At 52.8% G+C, this 27,638-nt stretch overlaps 1 protein-coding gene across 8 annotated transcripts in view; it reads right to left on the bottom strand.

Annotated features, from left to right (window-relative positions):
• Positions 1 to 27,638, bottom strand: part of DLGAP4 (DLG associated protein 4) — a 72,300-nt gene that overhangs the window by 24,861 nt on the left and 19,801 nt on the right. For 3 of the 8 annotated variants that reach the window (XM_017835559.1, XM_017835556.1, XM_017835560.1), the window contains 2 exons: positions 25,373 to 25,423; positions 24,074 to 24,320 (listed from right to left, as the gene is read on the bottom strand). In XM_017835559.1, the coding sequence (XP_017691048.1) occupies positions 24,074 to 24,320; positions 25,373 to 25,423 (298 nt within the window). Of the gene's footprint in view, positions 1 to 6,919; positions 7,034 to 15,866; positions 16,005 to 16,085; positions 16,102 to 24,073; positions 24,321 to 25,372; positions 25,424 to 27,638 lie in introns of those variants that run through there. The other 5 variants (XM_017835557.1, XM_017835564.1, XM_017835561.1 and 2 more) reach the window with 5 other exon arrangements.

Here is a 27,638-nt window from a genome sequence, read left to right as displayed (position 1 = left end):
CCCCTCCCACTCCAGCCACCAACAGACACAACCACGAAGACATTTACAGGAGGTACTTCCTCAGCTAATTGTTAATTACATGAATTGACAAGAGATCTGACTCAGCTGCTATAGAGCCTCATGAAAGCTGGGCCTCCTACTCCCTGCAGCAGGAATGCCTTCTCCATGGGGAAAGGGTGTAGCAACAGCAGTGAGTCACCTTCCAGACACAGCAGGCCACTACTTGGACAGGATTTATGTTAGGATAGCCTACTGACTGCAGTATGATCTGTCTGCCCTGGCAGCTTCATACCAGGCAGTCATTACTGGGAACACTTTGAAAAGCTGCATATGGCTCACTCGGGCACCATAGGGCACAACACGAAAACAAGCAGCAACACTAAAGGGAGGTCTTCCACACAAGTTAACACTGTGTGATGAGATCCAGGGACAGAGGACCACAATCAATACCAGTGAGATCAAAGGGAAGGCTGAAAGAGAAGCCCACAATTAGATGGGTGGCCCAATACAGAATATCCCATGAGTCACACAGTCACTTGCTCCTCTACCACCAGTGTCACAGCCACAGATCTGAAACACAGAGCACCCCCCAAAGCTGCTGTCTGGCAGGACACATGCCTGGCACAGCAGTGTCTCCCCTCAGGATTTTTCAGTTTGAGAGAGTTTCAGAAGTGCTCCCTGTTCAGAATTCAGGGACAGAGTTCAATGCTATGGCAGTGCAGAAGGAAATGCCTTGATACAACTCTTTTGGGAGTTTTGGACAAGTAGTGAGCTCTGCACAGATGCACCACTGAAGCCCAGTTCTGCAGGCACAGATGTGCACACACATACTATTTCAGTGAGAAGTCAAGAATGCATTGGGCAGCTGAGTACTCACATCCAAACTAAAACCACCCTGCGATTTATTGTCCAAAGGACTCCAGTCTGAACTTTCTCTTTGCTCACTTCTTCAGTGATCTTAAAGTATGAACATGATTTAAAGGAAGTTTTAACAGAGTATGAATTCACATGATCAGTCGAAGCCTTCCTTGCCTTACCAGACTACCTCTTCTTCCATCCATTACATTCTAGGATTCCTGTCCTTTGCCTATCCAGGTAGAATGCAGCAGTAGCCCTCCTTATTACCACACTCAGCAGAGAAAAGCAGAAACAGCACTTCTCAAAGCTAGAAATGGTCTCCCCTGAGCAAGTGATCCTGCACTTCCTTATCCTGGATATTATCAGAGAATGCTCTCAAGAATCTGACTAAGGAGAGAACTGCTTTATGGTTTAATTCAGCAGCCCCTGCCGGAACAAATGAATGCGCCTAGGCTTTGTTTCCTGCACATCAGATGTCAGGAGTTTCAAAACACTGAAACTATTTGACACTTGCTTTAGATTTTCCATATATCATATAAATCCTCTGTGCATTAGGATCAGAACAGTCCATAGTTCAGGTGTCTGTGTGAGAGCAGTAAAGTGCAAAGAGCACTGCAATGGATTAATAATCGCTTCTGAAGTTGGAAAGCTCTCAGTCTGACTGTGGTAGGTGTAAGTCAGACTCCATCCTGCCGTGCCCCTCTGGCATTGTGTTTGTGCAGCCCTTGGACAGAGAGGGTTGTTGACCTGTTGGTTCCCTGAAGGTGCCAGGGAACAAGGTGGCAAACTGAGCAAACCAGAAGGCACAACCAGAAACTGTGGAGGCAGACCACACTTCGAAAATCCCCCAAAAGCCATTAAGTGTAAGTTTCCCCACATTAAGATGACCCAGCTGTCCCCCTTCCTGCCAGTAAGCACTGCAGGGGACTCTGTGCAGTCCCCCGAGGTGAATGACGAGCACTGCTGCCTCTCAAGGCCAGGCACACAACCACAGCCTCAGCACACACAGCAAGGCAACTGCCCTCTGAGGAGCAGGGACAAAGCTGGAATGACACCACTTCAACAGAGTAATTTCCAGTATGTTTGAGAACACTGCATAGATTTTCATGCCCTGGTACCTAGCAGGATACCAAGGCAGCAACTCAGATGTGCTTAATAAGCACTCTGCTTAATCAATACTAGAAAAATCAGACCTCCTAATCAGAAACTCCCGATTACAGAAATTTATTTGCATGTTTTATCAATGCGACTTCACCATACAGACAGCTAAGAAATTTGTTCATAAATCTTACCTGTAAGAGGAAAAAGGAACTTTAATTTTTAGATACTGAACATGCAGAAACTGTGCAGAGAGACTAGAGTTCCCATATGCGCAAGTTCTACTGCAGAACATGCAGAATTCCCCCTTCAACAGACACTGCTGGACTACTTCCTTCCCAGACTTTTGACTGTAGCTACACGGAAACACCAACTCTGATGTTCAGTACATAAGAGATGCAGGAGTTCAGAGCTGCAGTCAGTGCTTCCGAGCAAGAGAGACTTCCCCGGCAACCTTCCAAGCCTGTTCACTGGACCTTGACGCATTACATAAGGCAAACTCCAAATCAAGGTAGCCATAAGCACCACATTCCAAGGGCAGGGCCAGGTTTGGCAGGAATCAGCTGTGGCACAGATGGACAGGCTTGAAGAACTTCAGTACAAGAAGCCAACTGAAGAGCAGCCATTGACCTTTCAAATAAGAAAGGCAGTTGGTAACCTGAAGCCAACTGCACGGAGAGAACATGCAGAATACATGACCATAGGTGTGCCCATGTCACAGCACAGCACACACAGGGATCTCCTAAACCAGCACAGACCAGCTTCCTCCTGAAAACATTCACTCTCCATGAAAACCTCAAAGGACTTGGAAAACCTGGTCGTGGGCTTAAGTTACGGCTTCCAGGGACACAGTGCTGGAAGTTACATACAATCTCATAACGATTTAGTTTGGAAGGGACCTTAAAGACCATCCAGTTCCAACCCCTGCCATGGGCAGGGACACCTTCCACTGCCTCTAGGGCCAGGTGTACAGGCTTTCAAGCTTACCAGCTATTCCTGAGTTTCTTGCAATCCTGCAAACAGGATTAAGCACCAGCCAGCCTTAACACAGTTAAATTGTCAGCTCAGCTTTCAGGAGCACAGACCAAGCGATGCCTGACAGCACCACCAGCTGTGCTTCCCTCCGAGCTTTAAAGTTTCTCACAGTGTTGCACAACCCACTGCACACCAAGTCTGCCTAAAATATGCAAATATTGACACAGAAGTGATTCACAGTCCTGAAGTGTGTCATTGGCTAGACAAGGAGATCTTTAAGACTGAAAGCAGCCAAGTGCCACCCTTGTCCACTCTCTGCTTGCCCCACATGTGGCACCACATCAGCACACAGTGTGCTCAGAGTGAGCGTAAAGAGCGCAGGCAGACCTTGGCTCACTCAGGTATTTTCCTTCTGCTGAGGGGTTAGAAAAGCATGAACAAGACCAAGCAAATGCATTTCTCTTCACAGACAGCAACAACAACAAAAACATCCTACTCTGTAATTCTGAAGCACGGCAGCTTAGCCAGGCGAGAACCTAAGGCTTCCAGACATTAAGTAACCTCACCTTTAGTCATCTGCTTAAGAGCACTTGCCAGCTCTGCAGCATCTCTTCTCTATATATGTGCTTTGAGCACAAATCTGTATTTGTTAACCTCCATCTCTGGGTGAAGCTTGCAGGAGCTGTTACCTGTACACAGGTACACACAGCCATGGCTGCAACAGGATCCGGCTGCTCTGGTTTCACAGCCTTTATCAGAGATCACACACAACAACAACAACAACGTGATTTTCTCTCCAGGTCCTGGCTTGTAGCAGGCAATTTGCTGACTTACCATCTGAACAAGCACTCAGTGTCACAACCCTGAACTAGCTCCTGTTGCAAGAATGCCCAAAACTTCAGTGCTGGAAAAATGTCCAGACAGACTTCTAGCAATTTTCAATTTATCTTTCAGACAGGAATGCCACTTCCCTTTAAATATATTTTGCAGAATTATTCTACAAAAATTGTCAGTGCCCACTCACTCTTCCCTTTAAGTCTGGACACTCCTCAGCACTGTAGGTGGATAGGTGACCACCTTCTACAAAAATGGCTTTTAAAACTTGCTTGAATGACAGGTCTGAATTTCAGAGAACTCAGCAGACCACCACATTAATTTGCATAATATTAGGTTTTATGTTTCTGTTCTGATCCTCAAACACTCACTCTACCTTGGTTAGCACCTCAGCTTTTCCTTCTTTTCCTTTTTCAGAGGCCAGCTGAGCCCACCTGAGGGGTTCAAGAAACCTGCAGATTCTGAGGGAAGGGGTTTGGCAGAGGGGAAAAGAACATCACAAGGTTAAAACACCTGCACTGCAATCTAAGGTGGTCAATGCAAGCAAGTAAGAAGCTGCAGACCAGGAGGCAGGAAAGCTGGTGCACTGGCACTTGCACAGCTGTGGCAGAGGACGGGGTCTCTGCCTCTCCTAATCTCCTGCTCCCCAAAGCAGCACATTTTCCTTTGGCTTTGTAGCAGCAACCACGGAAAAAGCAACACCCAGTGATGTGCCACTCAGAGCTCCTCCCATCCAGCCCATTCCAGAGCTGGATAACCCTACTTCTCACCTGCACAAGATACCTGCCAGAAGCAACAGGGAAAGGAGAAGAGCTTCCAGGCTCCCCAACACAGGACCATTAATTCAGTTAGGTTCTTCACATTTTTGAAAGACAGGTACACGAGCAGTCTACACAGCACCTGCTGACAGACTCACAGGACATCCTGCGTTATTCAGAGTCCAGCAGTGGACATGGTATAGTGGTCAGGTTATCTGATGGCACTGCCAAAAGTCATCACTGGCCTAAGAACAGAGTAACCGAGGCCATCTGATCACAGACTCATCCACAGAATTCTCCTCAGTTAACCCCCTAGGGCACAAATTCGGGAGATAAAGAACTCCACGAAGTCTTATCCTGAAAGAATAAACCACAGCACCTTGCTCATGTATTGAAGGAATTTGATGGGGCTAACTGTTTAGACAAGCCCATGACTAAGGACAGAACTAGTTTCCTTCCAGGAAGCAATCTATTCATAGCCTTTAATGGAAATCCAAATACTTGGGAATTAGCCGTTTCGGTGTATTAAGGGAAACTTCATCTTCCCCTTCCCATTGATGAGGTAGTTTTCTACACACACTGAAAATGGAAAACATGCTAAAATACAGCAAAACTTACAAACTATGCACAATTTGTAGGTGAGCTTTTAGCTCCTTTCCTAAACAGCATCTGTCTGCCCACTGCAGTAGTAAATGATGTCAATCTCAGACCTTCATGCACTCATCTTCTCCCCTACAGTAACTAGTGCTAAAAGTCAGAGTCAAGTAGCCTTGGAATGGGCTGCTCAACAGACCTCATGGCCACCAGGACAGATGTGACCAGTGACAAGAGAGAATGAAAACAATTCCTATCCTCCATGGTTTTAAACTAATATTGGTTAAAAAGCAAGTTTTAGCTGTTGTTGGCTAAAGATACTATTTTAAGAACAGCAGCACTAAAAATTCAAATGATTCAAATACAATTGGCCTTTCAGTCACATTTTCCCCCTAAACAGAACACATATCAAACATTCCAAAGGAACAGACAAGGTGAAAAAAACTTTGTCTTCATGCTATGAACTGTGCTAGCCTTTCATCTTAAAGACCCTGCAGTTCAGAAGATAAATTCCAAAAAAATTAAAGTCTTGTCAGCAGAACTGCTGGAAAACAGTTTTGATCCTTTCAGGAAAACATCCAAAAATTTTTCTCACACTGAAAAAGTCAACTTGTTTCAGTCCACACATTACATGAAGTTTTGTCCTGAAGTTTTGTCCTTTTTGTCTAAATACAAGGTTGCTTGAAACAGAGACAAGAGAGATGATGTACTGCTGTGCTTGCCAAGCAAGTGCCAGCCCTGAGAGATGGTAACTTAGAGCAGTCCAAGCCAAACTGTGCAGGTACCCTGCATAGGGTCCCTGCTGAGCAAAGGGGACCAGCACCCAGCACTGTGAGAATACCCCAGTCACACCCAGAGACACCACGCATACGGGGGAAATCTGAATGTCCCTCCCCTAATATCAAATATTACAAATAGAATAGTTACAGATACCATGATTCTGTGACAGGTATGACAAAGCCCCTTATTAAAAAAATGACAAATAACTGGAAAACATCACCTGCTCACTCAGCCAGGCACTGACACCATCCTGCCTCCCATTAATCAGGAGGAGGTTAGTTAATATTTAAGAAGGTTGTTACAGCTCAAGATAGAGGATCACATCACTGTGCCGTGCTCTCAACCAGATCTCTTACAAAAAAACAGATAAAGCTGAAGACAAATACATGGTAAAGACACAGAGCTGAATACAACACATCCTCATAGTCCTTTGGTGACAAGTCACGGCATTTCAGCAAATAGGAAGTTCCCATCATTTTGGCAAGGAGAAGAATTAAGTCATGAAATAAGCCCAATTCTCTGGCACATCACCATCTCCACTGAGCTCACACAGAGTGCTGGCTCTCAGCAGCCAGGTAATCCCACTAGGTGCTAAAGTATTCACACAGTGGAAACAGCTGTCTCAGAAGGGTTGGAAAGGCAAGAGACCCCAAAAAGTTCTTCCAAGTGCCACCTTGGTGATTCATCAGCTTTTCTAACTGATGTCAGAGCTGGCAAATCCACCTCACTGTACCTGTTCCCCAGCCCAGGCAGCACCAAGCCCAGCACTGTGCCCTGGATGTGATCCAGTGGGTACCTGGGTTTTTAGCACAAGTGTTTGCCAACAGGGCTCAAGTGCAGCAGCACAGCAATCAATGGAGATTTGGGGCTTCCTTCCATTTGTTTATCTAAGTGAGCTCAACAACACACATGGTGATGAAGACAGTTTTGAGAAGGTGGGTATACTACATCATTTCTCACATCAGTAGTGGAGTAAGAGCCTTAAAATCACAGCTGTAATTCAGGTTCATTTAAAAGCTTACAGTCTTCACTGAAACCTATTGAACTGCTCTGTTTTCTGCTCCCAGCTATTGATTACTGGGGTGGGTCAGGTGAGGGGGAGTATGAACAACTGCCTTCCAGCCACTTTTGAGTGATGCCACAGCTTGTGACATCACGACTGTCTCCATGGCAGCACAGCAACACAACTGAATTGAAACAGGAGGAGGCCAATTAGAACAAGAAAGCTCCTTTGTAGTTGGAACCATAGTAATTAACAGAAATAAGAGAAGCTGTTATAGAAAGGACATTGTTCCAACAATAAAAACCTTGCTTTTAACTTGCCAGGTGAACCCAAGACACCCAAACCACAGCTAAGTACAAAAGTCCTTCCAGACCGGAAACCCCATGATATCATTAGCTGCATTTCCAGCTCTACAGAACGCTGAGCACAGCCTGGATCTGTGAGGTCATTTTTCATCTCCCCTCACATCAAGTTCTCCTCTCCACTGGAGCCTGCCTACACTCTTAGGAGGCTGCTCAGCACATCACGCTCAAGGAAAGCCCCCTAGCTGAAGTGCTTTCAGCCTTCTACATTTAGCAGACACATCTCTGTGGGGGGCACACAAAAGAAACCAACGCCAGGCCACCAACCCACAGTGACTCACGCCAGCTAAGTCTCTACCTTCAAGGATGAAGCATACTCAGGGTTTGGAATAGATGATATAACAAGATCTGGACCCTCTAAGTACGTACATTGTTTTGTTTTCAATCTCCAAATCAAGAGACACACAGGAGCAATCTCAGCTATTGTCAGTTAAGTTGTGACAGTGCAGTTGGGGGCACATTAAGCCAAATGTGACTCTGACTGATCTCCATCCTACGGTGCACTTACTGCAGTCCCAGAGATAAGGCAGCTGCTCTATTGCTCCAGAGTGACCAGGAACAACACACAGCTCATAAAAATTCCCCAGGGAGAGCCCACACTGTTAGGAGTGTACCACAGTCACTGGCTCTTAGCCTTACGCACTTCCACTAGATTCAGCCCAATAAAGACCAGCTACATTCTGTACATTTACCCCATTTTTCTTTTCCCAGGCAAGCCTAAAAGCTGCAGCAGGCCAGGAACAAGCTGAGTGTAAACTTTCCTAGAAAACAAGCTTGAAGGTGTAAGGCACAGCACAAAGTCAGGGCACCTGGAGTGAGGAGACCTGCACCAACACAGAAGCTCAAGCACAGCGACACAGCATGTGCTTTGGCTGGAGATGAAATCTTCATGGGTAACGCTGCTTCCCACAGCTCCTGTGAGCACACCTACTGTGCTCTTCTCCTGCAAATCCATGGCAAAGCGAGGCCTTCACTGCTGGCAGGGGAGACAGAGCACATAGGTCCCTAGTACTGGCACACTCATGGCATGTGGAGGCTGGGCAGCAATCTGGTTAACAGCTGCTTTGTGATAAGAGGCACAGCTGGCTAAAACTGAGTCACCTTAAAAAAAATGCTGAAAAGCATCACACCATAAGAATTAGGATAAAAGATTTAACTGGTATCTTCACAACTGCAACGGAAGCAGTTCTCAGTCATAATTCAGTCAAGTGAGTCTTTGTACAGAACACTTCCAGTCCCTATATCTCAGTCAAGTGCAGTTATTTCACACACAGAGGCAGAACTTGAGGTAAGGCATTAACAGTGACTGGGGTTCCTGCTGGGATTCACCCTGCCATTAAAAACAAGGCATCCTCTGGCACACATCTGAGAAATGGGACAATGGGACTTCCTCAAGCCTCTGTCACTCGTGAACACAGCTGGTTCAAACAGCAGACATACCTTCCCGCACACAGCTTCTGCCAGGCAGCACCCGACTGGTTCCAGCTTTCACAAGCTGGAGCTCAACTGTAGGTCAAAAGGCTGTAGGTCACTTTTTAGTTCATTCTGGCCTCAGTGCTCCTGGTTTACCAGCTCGTTCACCCAGAACTGCAGTCACATGCACCTGCTGCCTGAACACACCATCACCCACAACCAGGGGATGTTTGTTAACAGAGCAAGAAACTAGAACAGAGCAGAAAACATGATTTACTGTATGAACCAGGCCTTACTGCAGTAGAAAAAGCCATTAGCTACAGAAAGGAAAGAAACCAGGCAGAGGCAGAAATAACCAGCTTTCTAAAGTTATTTTTAGAGCTGCCTCCACCAACACTAAAGATATTCAGAGCTGTTGCAAAAAACTAAATCAAAGGTAAGCACACAAATAGTGTCAGAAGAAAGCAGACAGGGCTTCAAAGTTACTGTTGCCACCAGTGCAGCAGCTGCAATTGCTGGCCCAGTTCTGCCCTTTGATTTGGGACAGCATCATTATCCTGGGCTCTGCTTTGCTCTGTCAATGAGCTCAGGGGAGCTGTGCCACATGCGTGCTAGAACGCAGCAGGACAGTGTCACCCGGGCAGTCACTGCTGTGGGATAGGCTGAGAACAGCCTGGACAGGGGAAAGGACAGGCAGCATTTCCATTCCCTTTGTACAAGGGGCTGTTATCACAGAATCAGCTAGGTTGAAAAGGCCTCTGAGATCGAGTCCAATCTATGACCGAATACCACCCTGTCAACCAAATCATGGCAGTCCAGTCTTTCCTTAAACACTTCCAGAGACGGTGACTGCGCCACCTCCCTGGGCAGGCAATCCCAATGTCTAATCATCCTTTCCGTGAAGAAATTCCTCCTTATGTCCTCCCCTGGCACACCTTGAGGCCGTTTCCTCTCATCCTGTCCCTTGTTCCCTGGGAGCAGAGCCCGACCCCCTTCTCTCCTGTCAGGGAGTTGTACAGAGCGAGAAGGTCCCTCCTGAGCCTCCTTTTTCCAGGCTGAGCCCCCCAGCTCCCTCAGCTGCTCCTCATCAGATCTGAGCTCCAGCCCCTCCCCCAGCTCCGTTCCCTTCCCTGGACGGCCGGGATGACAGGCTGGGCACTGTCCCCGCACACTGACAGAGCACAGGGCGCTCTCTCCGAGCAGGAGCCGGAGCTCTCCCAGCACAGCTCGGCCGGGCACGGGGCCCTGCTCAGGCAGCTCCCCGGGGCGGCGGCCCCGCTCCCGCAGCGCCCCGGGGGCGGTCCGGCCCGCGCTCACCTCGCCCTACGGCCCTGCTGCAAAGCGCGGCGGCCGCAAAGCGCGGCCGGGCCGGGCCGGGCCGGGCCGGGCCCGGCCCGCCGCCCTCCTCCGGGGAGCCCCGAGGGACTCCGGCCGGGACAGCGGCACCGCGAGAGCCCCGAGGGATCCCGCGAGCAGGGCAGTCCCTGTCCTGTTTGTGCGGCTCTGGGAAATCCACTACACACAAGCACTGGGCATCTCCCAGCTCCAGCCCACGGTTCCCGGGGTCCGACAGAATCATTAAGGCTGGAAAAGACCTCCGAGATCATCCAGTTCAACCCGTGACTGAACATCATCTTGTCAACTAAACCAGCACACTGAGTGCAACTTCCAGTCTTTGCTTAAACACCTCCAGGGGTGGTGACTCCACCACCTCCCTGGACAGCCTGTTCCAATGTCTAGTCCCCCTTCCCGTGAAAAAATTCCTCCTAATGTCCAACCTAAACTGCTGCTGGCAGAGCTTAACTATATCCTCTTGTCCTGTTGCTCGTTTCCTGGGAGAAAAGGCCACTCCTTGGTCCCTGCCCCACTGCCCTGAGGAGGCGATGCTCTGCCTCCCTTTTATCTCCTAACCCTGCAGATTTCTTCAGTCCTGATGTCAACTTTGTCCCACAGAAGCACTGCAAACAGGAATTGAAGCACCACACAGATGAACAGCCAGAAACCAGGGATCCCTCCCAGCTGGTGCCTGCACAGGGACCCAATGGGTCAGATGGAACATGGGACTATCAGACCAGAGTGTTCACCGAACCCACACAGCTGTGCACGGCTGACAGGGAACAGCATTCATAGCAGCAGCCACAGGCAAGGTGACTACTGACATCTCCATCCAAGCCTTCTGTTTCCCTTCCCCAAAGCTCCAATTCCCCCCAGTCAGCCCGAGTTAGTGTTTGACTTGAGCAAGAACAAGTCCTGTGAGAGAGCAGGGCTCTAAGGGCTGCTCTGGCAGCCTCCCCTTAGCAACCCAGGGCACTCTGCAGCACTCATCTCCAGTGAGGACCTTAACAGAGCAGCGATAAAAGCTAATGTGTGGGGTAACAGTGCTGTTAGCAACAGCACTGGAATGGCTGACAAGATTGCAGGGTGACAGTGAGACGCAGACATGGAGCCTGGTGCCAAGCGCAAAGGCCAACAGCAACAGGCTGCTGGTGAACAGAGCTCTGCTTCCCAGCATCCAGGATTCCCCGCTCAAGGCCTGGCTCTTGGCATGCTGCAAACTTGAGGGTCACTGAAACTAAATACTTTGGAAATAAAGTAGCTACTTTGTCCAGGACCACAGCTAAAGAGGTGCAAGCACTGTCCAACACCAAGGGAGCAGCTTTTCAGGCACTGGGAAGAGTTCTCCAGCTCTGTTTGACCAGTACTCATCTCCTCAAATCTACCTGGAAAGTTCCAGTCCACACTGTACAAGCTGGGCATTACAGCAGCCCTGCACTGCGAGGGAGCTTGCTTTGCTCAGAGCAGCAGTGCTAAGAGGCCAGAATTCCCAGCCCAGGGCCCACTGCTGGAGTGGCAGGTCAAACAAGACAGCACTGGCAGCTGTTCAATAGAGCACATCAAAATCTGGGGGAGTTCCTGGACAGAAATGCTGTGACTTGGGACCCCGTGTTTGGGCCAAGCTGAGAAACTGAAAAGCCTCAGGGTTCAAACAAGGAAAAGGAGGCTTCCCAACAAAACAGCTACTCAAGCGACCTCACAGCTCTGCAATAATGTGCTGGCTCCCGAGCTGTCCCCACACACGCTGTTCTCCACAGAAGCAGCACTGACTAGTCTGGCAGCCAAGCAGGCAGGACACAGCAAAACAGAGGCCTTCAGGAGAGGGTCCAGGGACTCCCTTGGGGACAGTTCCACAGCAGCTTTTGGGACACTTTCTCTAGCTTCAGACTCAAATAGTTGTCTTATGTGTAGGGCCTAAGAGGGATGTAACATCCATGCTTTAATGTTCCAATTTTAACGCATTTGTAGATATGCCCACTCCGGGTAAGAAGTTTAGGCTTGGAGTTCCCTCCTGAACACAGCAAATACCTGGCTGGGCTCTGTTCAGTAAGATCTCTACCACTTTCAGAATAGAAAAAACCCAAGGCAAATAATACTTAGAAGTTTGACTCATCTTATGACAACAACTTGCAATAAGAATTCCCTTTTATCAACTCTGAAATACTTTTCAGCTTTCATCAAACATCGCTTTCCACTATGACAGTGCATTAGTAAAAAGGCATAAGCAACTTCTGATCTTCACTTTAATTCCAGCTCTGACAGACCTGCACCACAGGTAAGAATTTACCTTTGAAACATTCACCACTCAAGTTTCTCAGTCGACTTCAAACTGGAGAGACAAAACAGTAGCTTAAGCTTTGATCTCTTAGAACGAGGTTCAGAAAAGATCACTGCAGTGAAACCTGGATGTCTTAATGAAGAGCATTAAACAGGATACACAAGATTGATTGTCAACACATCCTTGATGTAAATACTAGTGCTAAGGTTTAAAATTTATGCACTTTCACAGTGTTCCCCTTTTGAGCACTGCTGTCGCAGCAAGCCTAGCTCAGGTGAGTCCCTTGAGAGACTGGTTTCAATTTCTTGGTGTTGCCAGAGCCGACAAATTTCACCCTCCTGAGACTCTGCAGAGCAGTGGGGATAACACAGCTCCTGTGTGCACGTCTGCTCAGGTGACACTGCAGCACCTGTGAGGGCATTGAGCACCCTGCCTCTATCCCAGCAGGGGCACGTGCCCCTCTAGCACATGCCTTTACTGGCAATTCGTGGTGCAAGACTAAGTTCAGCAGCAAGAAGGTAAGTAGGAGAGAATCAAAACTCAGCTGTCTTCCTTCACAGTATTAAAATGTACCGAAGTTTGGGAAGAGGTCTGGCAGTGCATAGCCCGCAGCCCTGTCCCTCTCCAGAAATCCAACAGTTTCCAGGCCTGGGGGACCGATAACTCCCCCAAGACTGTTTGTCACTTGTCCTTGACAGCAGACTAGCACTTACCTCACTGGTTCTAGTGAAAATCACAAATGCTGTTGCAATAGTGCCTTTTGGATTTATAAACCAGACTCTGGCAGAGCAGAAGTGAAGCACAGGCCTGAGAATCTGGTCAGGACTTCAGCCATGGGGCTGCTGTTCCTTTTGCCCCTGGCTTCTCCAGGGGACAGACTGCACCCATCTGCACTAAACACAATTAATTAATTCTGCAACAAAATGAAGCAGACAGAATTTCCACTCTCCTAAATATTTTCTCCTCTCCTAAACAAGCCCATCTGCAAATCCTCAAAAATCTTCCACTTGTTTAAAGGCAGCTTATGTCAAACCCTGGTATCCACTTCTCCCTCTCTCTGGGTGGCAGGCTGGCATGGAGACTGGGAAAGGGAAGGATAAACTCAATCTTTCATGAACTGTTCTGGAGAGACCCAGATGAGAATTCACCATTCTCATCCCCAAGTGCAACTACAGCCCTCACAGTATCTGACAGCCTGCATTCTAATCGCCTTTCACAGCGAACAGCAATCATACTTAGCATTGCTCCCCTCCCTTTTAAATCTGCTCTGATGGGAAACGCACTGACAACTTTTCACTGCAGAAATTAAAGTGGATTTTTCTTGAACAAGGCCACCCGCCTGCACAGCCTTAATCCTTCCAGCTCACATATGTCCCCGTAACTTGCACTGCTCTGAATCCAATTATGCCTCCTCAATCCATTAAAAAATATTTGAGGCTGTTGTGCAGGTTGCACTGAGCAAGAGTATCAGCTAAAGAGGCACTAGCAAGCCCTGCTTGATGCCTTCCCTCTGCAGGCGTGCATGGAGTGGGTTATTAGAAAAATTAAATGTCACAGAGTGACTTTCACAAGGCCCAGTGAACTAGTTCCAAACTACAGAAGTCAGGGCTTAGACGACAGGAAAATCCATACAGCAGACAAGACTTGACACACAGTTATTTTTAAGCGCCTGGCAGTTATTAGTTGTCCATTACGAGCTTTTACAGTTCTCTTGCTCTGGCAGCACACATAGCTAGGAAGAAGCTCACGGAGCAGCTGGTCTCCCATGCATTACACTGGAAGAGCAGAATAACCCTGAGCGAAGTCGTCAGAAGTGTCCACAAATCTAAACTGCACGCACAGATCAATCACCAGAGTACCCAAGGACTCTCACACAGTTGTGAGTGAATCACAAGCTGACAGTGTGTGCCGGGACACTGGCTACGGTTCCACACTGGTACCTGTTGGCCTCCCAGTGCTCTGCACTCTATGAAATTCCATTGTATTCTCCAGACAGACAATCCACATATCACAGAAACCAGGTTCTTCCATTATCATCTTTGCTGATCAGGGTCTGGCAGAGGCTGCACAGGGTCTCCTTGTCCTTTCCAAGCTGGCAGTGCCCAGCACTTACACCCAGCACTTCCACGGCCATGCTACAGATCCCAGCATCCTGAGCTATACCACAAACTTACACTGCCACTACAGAAGTGGGACAGAAGTAGCAAGCTGGATGCAAAAATAGCAGATGACAGTTTAGCACTTGCACCTTATAGATGAATTTTTAGGTTTTCCATGACTGCAACATATCAAAAAAATTCTGCACGTAACCCTCTTCTGAATACCAAGGTACATGTACATCAATACTTTATCTGAAAGTCAAGCAGACTGCATTTGATCACTAGTTAAACTTACTTTTCTCCACGCGTTCAAGAACATGTAACTTCATAGCACCAAATTCCCGTTGAAGAGGAATTACCAGCAAAGTAATTTGGACCCTCTGGAGTCAAGTCTGCCAACTTACACGACTTGGCAATCTGGCTTGTTAACATCCCACATGATTGGAATTTATTTTAGGATCCAATACCACATGCCGTGAGGTTTTTTTTTTTTCCCTTTTCTTCTTTTCCTTCCCCAAATGACAAGCTAAAGCCCACGATTCAGAGGTCCTAATTCCATTCCTGTCTCTAAAACACACACCCTGGGGTCAAGGTCCTTTGCAGAATAAGTAATATTAGTCCTATCAACGGCATCCTGCAAATAATTCTCCTTTTTGAGCCTCTCATTGAAGACTGGAGTAGAAATTAAGAGCCACATTTACTTACTGCTCACAACCAACCCAACATCCCCACCCTCCTGCATGGCACACCAATGGTGAGCTGCACCTGCAGTTAAATCCGGAGGGATTCAGTCTCAGCTCTCGGACAGGTCGGGCACCTCGACGCTAGGGTGCTACACTAGGTACCTTTAACCAGGACTTGTTCTCCCAGGCTAAAAAAAGAGACTTTCCAGAGCCAGCTCTGGCCGGGAGGTGCCAGCTCTCTGCGCTGCGAAATGTCAGCCTTCAGCTTCGTGCCTCGCCCAGGCAATTCCCTTTTCTTTTTCGGAAGAATCTGAACGCCTCCCCAAAGAAGGGGCCCGTGTTCCCCGCTAGGGAACACACTTAGGGAAGCGCCGCTTCCTTCCCTCCAGCACAGGGAGGGATCTCCTTAAGGGCCCAAAGCATCGGGCTAGGCACCCGGCCCCCGACCCTGTCCCCGACCCTGCACGGCCCCCGCAGGGTCGGGGACAGCGGGCTCGGCGCTCCGGGGCTGGCAGGGGGGCAGAGCCCGGCCCCCCGCGGCCCAGGCGACATGCGGGGGAGGATGGAGCAGCCCCCCGCACCCCTCCCCACCCCGGAGCCGAGCGGGGCGGCAGCGGGACCCCCCCGCGGCGGCCGAGTAGGTCCCACGGAGGGCTGGGACGCGCGTGGGAAGCGGAAGGGGCGGCGGGCCCGGCAAGCGGCGGAGCAGCAGCAGGAGCGAGGGAGGGAGAGGGCGGCACCCCCGCCCGCAGCCATGCAGGGCCCGGCCCGGCCCCCCGCCCGCGCGGTCACTCACATTGCCTGAGGAGCTCCAGACACAAAGCCATGGGAGACACAAAGAGGGGCGGAGGGGACCGGAGAGACGCGGGGGGCGCGGGGCGGGGGCGCTCGGCCCGGCCTGGGTCCCGCGGAGGGGAGGAAGAGGAGGACGAGCCGCGGGCCGGGGCCGCTCCGGCTGCTCGTGCGGCCGCCGCTGGAGGAGGGAGGAGACGCGCGGAGCCGCCGCCGCACTCACCGCGCCCGCCGCTCCGGCCGCGCGCCCGGGCGGGGCCGCGCATTAAACCCCCGCCCCGCCCCCGCCGCGCGGCCCCGCCCCGCGCGGGTCCCCCCGCCCCGCCGGCCCCGCGGGAGCGCGCTCGGCGCGCCGGGACCCGCGGCACCCCCGCGTCCCGCTCGCTGCCGACGGGGCGGGGGTGCCGCTGGCCGCTCCCGCACCGGCGCTGCCGCGGGGGAGCCGGGCGTTGCTGAACAAAGCGGGCGCCGCTCCCACCCCACGCGGAAGCTTTGTCTCCTTGTCGCGTTGACATCTTCCCCGGCGCGGCCCCGGCTCCACCCACGCGCGAACGTGGGTTTGGATGAAAGAGCCCCCGTGTCCCCCCCGCTCCAGTGCTTGTGTGTAGTGGGACCCGCGTGGCCGGTGGGCGTCTACCCACCCGCCACGCACCTGCTGCAGGATCGCCAGGAGGAGTCCTCCGGGGCAAGGGGACATACATGGAAAGGAAACAGCGGGACGGGGAGGTTTTCCTTGAGGGTGTTTTCCCCTGGTACGAGAGATTTGCTGGTGGAGTTCTGTCCCGATGGGCACGGGGAGGGGGAGTGGAGCCTCACTGGGTGCGGGTGCTGTGCTTGGGGCTGTGCCTTATGCCTCCCCTTGGGCTGCCTGAGCAGGGCTGATGGGGGATGAGGGTGCGGAGGGGAGCGGGGCTGGCACAGCTTGCAGGCTGCGGGAAGAACCTGCCTGGGCAAAGCCACCCCGAGTTGGCACCCTGGGCACAGACGTGCTGGGTGGTGGAGCAGTGTCCAGCTCCACCCCTCTGATCCTGTTCTGAGACACATGGAACTGAGCACCCAGTTCGCCTGGACATGGGGCTGGGGATATCTCTGCAAGACCAGAGCCACGCCATGTAGTGTCTGACTGAGATGAGCAGCTGGTGCCCGCCAGCCCACCATAGTGTGGGCACTGCCCAGCGGCGCTGCCCGCGGGTGCCTGGCCCTGGGCAGGGCTCCTGGCTGTGCGGGGAGCGGTGCTGCCACGTGGCTCCCGCCAGCAGCACGTGTGCTGCCCCGGCTCCTAGCTGCTACCATCACTTCTTGAGTGCTGTGATTTATTGATGACTCGCTGGGTTCCCAGCACTAGGAGAAGGGCTAGTCTGCAGCAAGGAGCAATCAAAGCGCCGTGGGAAACACTACACTGAGCTCACGCGCTGAGCCGTCGCCCCCCTCGGTGTTCAGAGACCAAACTGCTGCAGCTTTGCTGCTTCTGCTTTAGGAAGCAGCAGCACAATGGGGCTGAAGGAGGATCTGGTCGCAGCGTCAGCCCTGAGCCTGAGAACCAACAGCCCAGGGCCTCCCCCCTCCACTGCCTACAGAAGAAAACAAGGAAACTTGTTTTCAGTTCGGGGGCTCCCAGGCAACGAGTGGGGAGCAGCTCAGGATTGAGAGCCCCTCATCCACATGGACTGCGAAGCCCTGAGCCAAACTCTTCCTGAATCCTCAGGAATACCCATGTCATGGCTCAGTAGATGGAAAAGGTAATTAATGGAAGAGCATGAAGGAGAGGAAAAGCAATGCCAAACAAGAGAACTACATACAAAGAAACCCTCATTTGCCTGTGATGTCTGACATCTTGCAAATGCTCCAGGCTGTTTGCATGGCCTCGCTCAACCCCACCCAGCCCAGTTCTGGTACAGGTGTGTGTGCCTCAGCTAAGGCCATCGGTCGCTGCTGCCCCAGTGATGGCACAAGCCCTGTGACCACAGGGAGCCGCAGAGAGGGGCTGAGCAACGCCGACAGCAGGGACACAAAGCAGCACCTGAGGCTGTCTGGTGTCAGGGCACCTCTGTGCTCACTTGGCTCACATGATGGCCAGTGTGTGGGGGTGGCACCAGGCCCCTCGGCCTGAGGAGAGACCTCAGGTGTCTGCATACACGGAAAATTGCCCCCCACTCAGCTCTCCTCATGGGCAGAGCACTGCACTATGCATGAATTCCTGTTGCTGCCCTTCCAGAGGCCCCAAACGAGCCAAGGCACCCCTTGGTGCTTTGATTTCTTCTCTCCCATGAGGTCAGCACTACTGACTCCCTTTCCTGCTATCAAGGCTGATAAAAGCAAGCAACAAGAAGGACTTGGCTTTCTGACCATATCAGCAAAGGGAAATGCTGGCAGCTGCCTTTGTTTCTACTCCTTTGTAGATGGTCCCTGCTGGGAGAAGGCAGGCTTGGCCAGGACCTTGAAGCTATGCTCACCTCCCCTGCATCTGTTTGTGCCAGCACAGCATCATGTGTGGCTGCAGCTCCCCCCTTCCTGGGGATCTGGGCGAGTGATATTTCTGTGGACTCAAACCCATTGCAACTGTTTTGGGGTGCCAGATATGTGCCTGCAGCAGGCAGTGAGCTTGCTGCCTGTGGAAAAGCTGAAATCTGGCAGCAAAGAGCACCAGGCACAGAAAGACAGGGACGATTTGGGTTTGGGGGTGGAGTTGAGAGCGAGGTTGCGGCCACGGTACAGCTTCCTGGGGAAAAGGGAAAAAAGAGTGCTGGCTGGGCACAGAGCGGTGGTGGAGTTTCCATAATAACAAGGAAAAGATCAGAGGTGAAAAATGAACTGGCAAATGTGCAGAGAAACAGCTGTCATAAATTTCTTTGTGTCACACACATATGAATACACTACAGAACATGTGTACGTGCCCTTTTTTCCTTTGCACTGACAGAGCGTGCAACAGAAATCTCTCCCTGGTGTGTGTGCCTGCACATAGAAACACACACACACACGCAGACACACACTCTCTCCCTCTAATCCCTTTCCTGCTTGTATGTCAGAGAAAGCTATTTCTGGAACGTGAAATCTAGGTCAAAAAGGAGAAAATCTGAAGGGAATGATAAAAGTCCCTCCCAAAGACCATGTGGGGTCAGCGTGGGCCAGTGTGATTAGTGAAGAGGCTGCAGTGGTGCTTCATCCCTCAGCCCTGGACACTCATGCGCAGGTGGAGCGATGGCTCCTGGCCTGGTGTGAGTTCCCTTTGCCTTCACACCACTGCTTCTTTCCCACACAGAAGAGAAGGCCATGACAGCTGAGAGGAACAAAAATCACCTTCCTACACAGAAACCAAGTTCACTGCGCACAGAGGAGGAGGAGGAGGAAGAGCTACACGACTTTCCCAGAAGCCACATGGCTTTCCCAGAAGCTGTGGAAACTCATTCCACAGTGAGATAACCCTTGGAGATTGGGCCAGCACAATGCCGTGACACCGCACAAGTGTGTGCAGGCACTTTGTCCTTCCTCCACTAAGCACGGCCCCGCTGCCCCTGCAAAAGAGCATCAGTGCCAGGGGACCAGGCTGGCACCTGCCTTCTCCTGGGGCCATGGGCCTACGAGCCAGCTCTCCAATTTAGTGATAAAAAGGGAAACAAAAGCAACACAAAGAAGACAGGAAGTAGGTGGGAGGCAGAAGGCAGCTATTCTGTCCCAACCTTAGGAGTATTTCTCCTGGTTAGTGCTCTCATGCCCAGCCTGGGCTTGGCAAAGTTCTGGCATATGGATGGGCCAGAAGATGCATGCAGCCTTGCCCTCCCTGGAAGAGATCTGGACACAGGATAAGGAGCTGGGAACGTGGGCTTTCTGGGATCAGGCTGCTGAATCCCAGGGCAGGATGCTCTGAGCAAGTGTGCAGTTACCAGATGGCACCAGGGGGACTGGGGAGAGCTCAAGCAGGAACTGGCTTGGTGTTAGCTTTCCCTGCTGTCTTTGCTTTGCTCACCTCTGCTTTCCTGTTTTCCCTGGATATCAAATATTCCACTCTGCATTGCAAGTAGTCTATTAAACAAGCAATTCCCACAGCTGCCTCTACTAAGCAGGAGCCGGGGCTGGGGATCCCTTTGTGCTGCTCCTGAGCCAGCGCGGCTGTCACCACACGCCTGGCAATTAGAGGAATAGGTTCCACTGGGGCTTTTGAATCTCTGGCTGAGCAAGGCGCAAAGCTTTGTTTAAGGCTGATCAAGGGCAGCTCATCATCTGTCTCGCTGGCTGTCAAATGGGAGCTAATTGCTTTGTAATCTGCCGGTGACACAGGCATTAATGGGAGGAGCTGTGGCAGAGGTTTGACAGCTGTCAGGGCTCTCCCCTGGCCGTGTTCCCCACACAGACCTCGGGACTGGCACTCTTCTGAAATGGAGCTTGTTGCCCCTCCTGTACCATCCTGCCCTCGGATGGTGCCTGAATCCTTTTGCTTTAAGATCCAACCCCCACCTACCCTCAAGGAACGAGAAGCCTGTGTCAGCCCCAGCACTGCTGTTGCTGGTGCCTCTTAAGGATGTGTCCTAACAGAGACAAAAGCCAAAACCCCTGTCTGGGAACTGGGCCCATGGTGGTTCCCGTTCCTCTGGGCTGGTGCACAGATTCTGGGTACGGGAGGATGGGATGTAAGCAGGTGAGGGCTCTCAGTTGTTTCACCCCAGAGTCTTGCGTGGACCCTTGCCATGAGCACCTGCAGGTGATGGTGCATCCACTTCTCTCTGTTGGTCCAGACTGATGCTGCCAAGCTGAGGTACCAACCTGCTGCTTGGGAGGCCCCTCTCCTACACCACTAACCACTTAGATGCACAGATGCAAGGAAAGGGACCTGGGGGTGCTGGTCGACAGCAGCTGAGCACGAGCCAGCATGTGTCCAGGTGAGCGAGAAGGCCAATGACATCCTGGCTTGTACCAGTCCTAGTGTGGCCAGCACGAGCAGGGCAGTGACCATCCCCCTGCACTGTGGTCATGCCTCCAATCCTGGGCTCACTTTTTCAGGCTCTTCACGGCAAGAAAGACATTGAGGTGCTGGAGCGTGTCCAGGGAATGGAACGGAGCTGGGGAAGGGTCTGGAGCACAAGTTGCAGCTAAGGGAGCTGTGAGGGCTCATCCAGGAGAAAAGGAGGCTCAGGGGGAACCTTCTCACTCTCTACAACTCTTTGACAGGAGAGGGGAGCCAGGTGGGGTTCAGTCTCTGCTCCCACGGAGGAAGTAACAGGATGACAGGAAATAGTCTCAAGCTGCACCAGGGGAGGTTTAGATCGAATAATAGGGAAAGTTACTTCATGGAAATGGTGGTCAGGCATTGGAACAGGCTGCCCAAGGCAGAGGTGGAGGCACTACCCCCAGAAATGTGGGTCCCTTCCAATTTAGAATATTCTGTGAACTTCCTATGAATTCTGTGAGCGAGTGTTCAAAAAACATGTGGATGAGGCACTCAGGGACATGGTTTAGTGATGGGCTTGGCAGTGCTGTATTAACATCCTGGGGCAAAGTACTTGCCTTCCTTGCTTCCCACCTGAGTGCTAAGTGCCTGGGACAGCACTGGGGAGGGCAGAGTGGTCCTGACAGGGAGTGCAGGCAGCTCCCCCAGTCATCCCAGAGGTGCTGGGTGCTCTGGCCATGCGGGAAGGGGAGGGCTCAGCCGAGGCACAGCCAGCTCTGGCCAGGCATCTGGGAAAGAGCCCCATGCTGGCGTGGAACTGGGAGCAGCCTGCTGGGAGAGATGGCTGGGCTGGAGAGAAACCAGCAGAACACGGTTGCCCACAGCCTCACCCTGACCCCGGGGCATGAAGTCAGTCCTGACTAACACTGCAGGGAGAGGCCAGGCTCTTGTCCAGTATAGTAATTCCTAATCAAGAGATGAGATGAATAATCCTGGCCTCCAGCGCCCGGTGGGTGTCTGCAGCCAGGGACAACTGCAATGGCTCAGCACAGGGGTGCTGGGCTCTGGGGCTCAGGAAGGCTCGTTAGTGCCTTGAAACTCAGCAGAAGACCTGTTCTTACCCCACAGCCAGAGATGTTAGGGTCTCACTATCTGTCATGATAGAGTCACAGAACGGTTTGGGTTGAAAGGGACCTTAAAGCTCACCCAATTCTAAACCTCTGTCATGGGCAGGGACACTTTCCACTAGACCAAGCCCTGTCCAACCTGGCCTTGAACACTTCCAGGGATGGGGCAGCCACAGCTTCTCTAGGCAACCTGTTTCAGTGCCCCACTAACCTTTGAGTAAAGAACTTTTTCCTAACATTCAATCTAAATCTCTCCTCTTTTAGTTTAAAACCATTTCCCCTTGTCTTATCACTATCTGCCTGTGTAAAAAGTCCCTCTATCTTTTTTTTAATAAGCCCCTTTAGATACTGGAAGGCTGCAACCGAGTCTCCATTGATGGTGAGGGGAAAATAGGAGTTGATTTGTCAGACACCTACATGGCTCCTCTGATTCTGTCATGGGAAAGAAAGCAGTTGGAGTCAGTTCAGACAAGGGATGAACTCCCAGGATCTCACTGTAGACATTTTGAGACTAGTCTCTAGGTAGCAGCCCCAGGGCGGGGTGCACTAGGGTGATGCTGTCTGCCTGTCACCTCTGTCACCCTGCCTGCAGGGGAAGGGACTAGACTGCAAACCCAGCCCAACACTGCTCCTCCTCCTCGGTGTGGAGCTGGACTGTCACCTGGATGGCACAGGAGCCCCATGATCGGCTCAGATCCAGGCTGCCCGGGCTTCTGGGCAGGGTCAGACCTGCCTGTGGCTCTGCTGGGCAAAATCACAAATCCTGTGGATATGGAGGGGGCAAATTCTCACCATTTATCTTTTTCCCAAGCTCTGATTAGAAAGACTTGTTTCCGGGAGTCCTCCCTGTGCAAGAACCTGCAAAGAAGTTCATGGTGAGCCCCGAAGCCTTGTCACACCTCCATCACTGAGGGATGGAGGCAAACACCTCCTGCCCTCCCTCTTCCCATCAGCCCCAATTCCTGCCTCTGGCTGATGGGGCTGCAGAGACTGGATACAAGCAGACCTTGGGGAAGCCAGTGCAATCTCTGATGGAGTTTTGTTCCCAAGAGTTTCAGAGAGAGGTTAAACCTGCCAACAGCAGCTCGGATTGGAGCAACGAGAGATGCATTGTGGTGAGGAGAAGGAGGAGGATGGAAGCTATTCCTAGTGTAGGGCAGCAGGGCTGCTGCCTGTGCTGCAGGTTCCCTTGCCCTCACAACCCTGGAGGGGTTAGGGCACAGAGGGAGGCCAGTGCTTCTGGGCAAGGTGGGGGTCCCAGAAGGGGGTCCAGCTGCAGCACTCAGGCTCAGGTTTGGCTTGACTGAACAAAGGTATGGAGCTCTCGTGGACCTCTACAGGCTGTGCCAGCCATGCCAGACAGATCCCAGCATGGAGTCATTGAATGGTTTGGGTTGGAAGGGACCTCAAAGATCATTCAGTCGCATCCCCCTGCCGTGGGCAGGGACACCTTCCACCAGACGAGGTTGCTCCAAGCCCTGTCCAACCTGGCCTTGAACACTTCCCAGCATAGGGCAGCTACAGCTTCTCTGGGCAACCTGTGCCAGGGCCTCCCCACCCTCACATTGTGATATTTCTTTCCAGTATCCCATCTAACTCTGCCCTCTGGCAGTGGGAAGTCATTGCCCCTTGCCCGATCCCTCCAGGCCCTTGTCCCAAGTCCCTCTCCAGCCACCTTGCAGCCCCCTTAGGCACTGGAAGGTGCTCTAAGGTCTCCCTGAAGCCTTCTTTCTCTGGGCAGAACACCCCCAGTCTCCCAGCCTGGCTCCAGAACAGAGGTGCTCCAGCCCTTGGACCATCTCCATGGCCTTCTCTGGACTTGCTCCAACAGTTCCATGTCCTTCTGATGTTGGGGACCCCAGAGCTGGAGGCAGCCCTGCTCCTGGCGTCTCATGAGAGCAGAGTAGAGGGGGGGAAGAAGTCCCTCCCTTGACCTGCTGCAGACACTTCTTTTGATGCAGAACCCGGAGCCTGTGTGTCATTCCAGGACCCACAACCAGCTGTTGGCCACCTTCTCCAGCACAGAGCAAGCCCCCATAAGCCCATAGAAGTCACAGACAGTCATGGCTGGGGATGCAGGAACCTGAGCTCAGTGCCTCGCATGCTCGACAGCTCCCAGGCGGCCAACAGCAGCGTCCCCTGGCCCCTCTCCCCCCCGGCCTCCGCCCCGTCCCCTGGTCCCTCATTGCGACGGGCACTCACTGCTGTTGGTGGGCAGGGTCCTGCTGCCGCTGAGGCTGCCCGTCTGGGGCGGGGAGATGGAGCGGACGGAGCCCGTGTCCTCCTCCTGGGAGCAGCCCGCCTGGATGGCGCGGAGGTAGCTGTGGCTCCGGGATCGGAAGTAGCTGGGCAGAGGCAGGTCCAGCACCTCCGCAGCCGCCGACTCGGCTTCGCTGTAGGTCGGGTCGCAGACCGCCTCGTACTGCTCCCCCAGCTCCGGCTCGGGTGCCTGCACGGGAAGAGGGGCAGCCTCAGTGAGCCCATGCCTGCGGGCCGCCCTTCTCTTCCCTCCTGCTCCTCGCCCTGCTGCCACTCCTGCGTGGTCCTGCTCGTGGCAGGTGCCGCGGGAGGTGCAGTGGTTGGTGCTGCTGGGGTGCAAGGTGCCCGGGCTCTCTGCTGCAAGAGCGAAGAGGAGGCCCTCCTTGGAGGCGAGAGCGTCCCTGCTTGTGGAGTAGGAGAGACTTACCGCAGCAGTGCCTGTGAAACATCCCCCAGCCCCTGATGGTGAGGCTGAGAGCACGTGAAGCTAAAATCCTAGTCCAGCATCTGCCAGGTCCCCCTGTCCCAGCACAGGTGGGAGACCCCACCAGGGCAGGCAAGCTCCTTATGGGGGGAGATGGGGAGAGAGAAAGGAGGAGGTGTGGGCTGGGGGACAACCCCCACCCTTGCCCAGGGACAGGCTGCCTGGGCTGGGTCTGGGTGGCACCTCAGAACCCATCCCAGCCTCATCTGCAGTGAGGGCCAGGAGAGGGCTCAGCAGCCAACTGCAGTAGACTGGGCAGGGGCAATTCTACCACTGCCCCCACCTCCCTCCCCAGTGCCCCAGCCCTGCCCATGGCAGTAGCTGGGCAAACTTGGACTTGCAAGAAGCTCAGCCAGATCAAACCAGAGCCAGGCCAGAGCAGACTATTCTGAAATACAGGTGAGAGATGCTAAGACTGGCCCTGTTGCCCACTTCTATCTCTCCTGACCCTTTCTTTCTCCTGACACTCAGGGACATTGATCCTGCCCAGCTTTGGCATCTGAGCTCCATAGCTCAAGAAGTGCATCTGCTTCCCCTCTAAAACTGACGTCCCTAAGCCCCTGCTGGGTCCAGGACCAAGCTCTCCATCTCCCCTGCAGTGCCTGCTGCCTCCTTCTCCTCCTCTTTTCCTCTTCCTCCTGCTCCTGGCCTGGGCATGGGCTGACTCCAGAAGCTGCCTCACACCCCACCATGGGTGTCCCCACTGACCCGAGAAAGCTCCATGAGGAAGGTTGAGGGAAACGCCAGCGGGACAATACCTGCTCTCCATGGGTAAATATCTGAGGGATAAGTGAGGGGGGTCCAAACATCTGGAAGAAAGAGTTGGAGAAGGTTAAAGGCCAAGAACAAGGGAGCCCCTCACACAGACAGTCACTGCACAGGGACTGAGGACAAGGGGAGCGGGTGGCCCGTCCCCTGGGGCCATCAATGCTGACACTTCAGTACAAACTTCAGAGCTCATAAGCTGCCGAGTGAGGTGTCTCACAGGCCCTTCAAACAGTGGCATGGACACAGCACAGCAAAGCCCCACAGGACATCTCAACCATAGGAGAAGCTGCTGACACCTTCAGCCTGCTGTATGCACCATATATCCATGTATATACACAGGGGACACTGTAGACACACAGTGCTGGGACACCCCTATGGACAGTTGGGCAAGGTGTGGCTCCCAGTGAGCACCTCTGGGAAGCCCCCAGCATGGCCAGGAGCAGCAATGGGCCTCTGCAGCCCACAGAGCCAGTGTGCTCCATGCGTGCTCTACATCAGGGAAACTGTCCTTCACCCTCATGGGGCTGGACTGGCCACCTCGCTACTGTCTCTGCTAACCCCGAGCCAGAAGAAGCCACACAGAAGCTGCACTGCCTTCCCACCACAGCAAAGCTACGGCACACATTTGGCATGCGGACAGACCCCTGAGAGACAATGCACTGCCCGTGAGGAGGAATGCCACTTCCTCCTCCTCTGCTTCTCTAGTCTGCAGAGCAAGCACATCCACTTCTGGGCTCTGCCCTGCGTGACCTACCCTGCTCATGCCCAAGATGACCCATCTTGGGAAGAATCCAGGTTCAAAGTGTACCTGAGGGAAGAGGCTTGGCTCTGGGGGATAGTCTGGCCTGTCTGCGCAGTGGGGCTTGGCAGTTTTGGGGTCACCAGCTGGCTCTGGTGTGATGGGGGATGCTGACATGCACACCTGGTGAATCCCTGACTGCCAGAGGTCTGCAAGGTGGAGCCGAGTGGGGACAAAACCAAGCAGAGGGGACTTGTCTGTCATAGCAGGGGATACTTCTGTGTGAGAGGACACTTGGGTCTGGCTGGACACACAAGAAAGGTGTTGGAGATCACACAAAGGTGAGGGCAGGGGTGGAACTGCCTCTGGCACTGACACTAGTGGGTTAACCAGCTCCATCCTGGATCAACAGACATGCAGTTCATAGGAGGTCTCTCAATCCCAACCAGCTGGAGCTGAACTCTCTGGGATTTGGAGGACAGTGGCAGAGTGCATGTGATGGCTGCAGCACCACGTCTGAGCAGTTGCTGTGGCAGTTGGTGTGCCCCCAGCGTCCCAGTGCCACCAGTCTGTCTCTGAGGTGGCTGCCTGGGCAGCTCCTGCCATGTCGTGGGCTTCTCAGACCATTCAGCTCCAAGACCCTTCTGATGATTCCATGGGGTGCAGCACTCAACTGACTCGACTGCAGAACAGAAGCTCTAGACATGGATAGAGCATAGATCCGTTGTCTTCTGCAGAGACCTGGCTTCAGGCATGGACCGACATACAAAGGACAAGGACACGATGGTCCTGATGCCCTCTGTGCACTGAGACGCCCAGCAATTACTGCTGCTGCACAAGGGACGAGACTGACCACAGGGAACAGGTTTGCCCAGCAATGCCCTGTGCTCCTCCCAAGCTCTCCTCCAAGGGCTCCAACTGCTCTGGGACAGCAGGAGGTACCAGCCATAGGGCCAGAGGGGCTGGGCTGGGCCAGAGGAGGCCTCAGAGCCCCACACAGCTGGAGGGGAACACTGGCAGGACATACACTGCTCAGCCCCCCTCATCCCTAGGTCCCTGGTGCCCACCCCACTGCTGCAACTCCTCCTCGTGCTGCCACCTGTGGTCACTGCACACAGGCAGGGCAGGCCCATGTGGGCATGTGTTCCCAGCAGACAACCATGAACAGAGATGGGGCATGACAGAGGCCCAGCGTGATAGCAGACCCGCTGGGTGAAGCCTGTGGAGCCATTCTTGCCCTGGGACCTTCACCTGCACACTGAAAGGGCTGAGATAAGCACATGGGACCTCTGCAAAGGCTTGTCCTGGCATGAGTTATCTCGTGGCCTGTGAGGCAGCTGTCTTAGAGCCACCTGAGCCAGGAAGAGCTCCGGAGTAATCCCAAGACCATTGTGTAGGGAGTTAAACCCAGTTTGCACCAACTGCATTCCAGACACTGGGATCAGGGCATGAGTCCACCCTGTGACAAGGGGTTTGCCACCCACCACTACCGGCACCTCACAGGCATCCTCGGCTTT

This window comes from Lepidothrix coronata, unplaced genomic scaffold (genome assembly GCF_001604755.1).
Source record: "Lepidothrix coronata isolate B3197 unplaced genomic scaffold, Lepidothrix_coronata-1.0 Scaffold260, whole genome shotgun sequence".
NCBI classification, from domain to species: domain Eukaryota; kingdom Metazoa; phylum Chordata; class Aves; order Passeriformes; family Pipridae; genus Lepidothrix; species Lepidothrix coronata.
The sequence above is the reverse complement of the archived record's forward strand: the minus strand, read 5'-3'. Positions and strand labels throughout refer to the sequence as shown.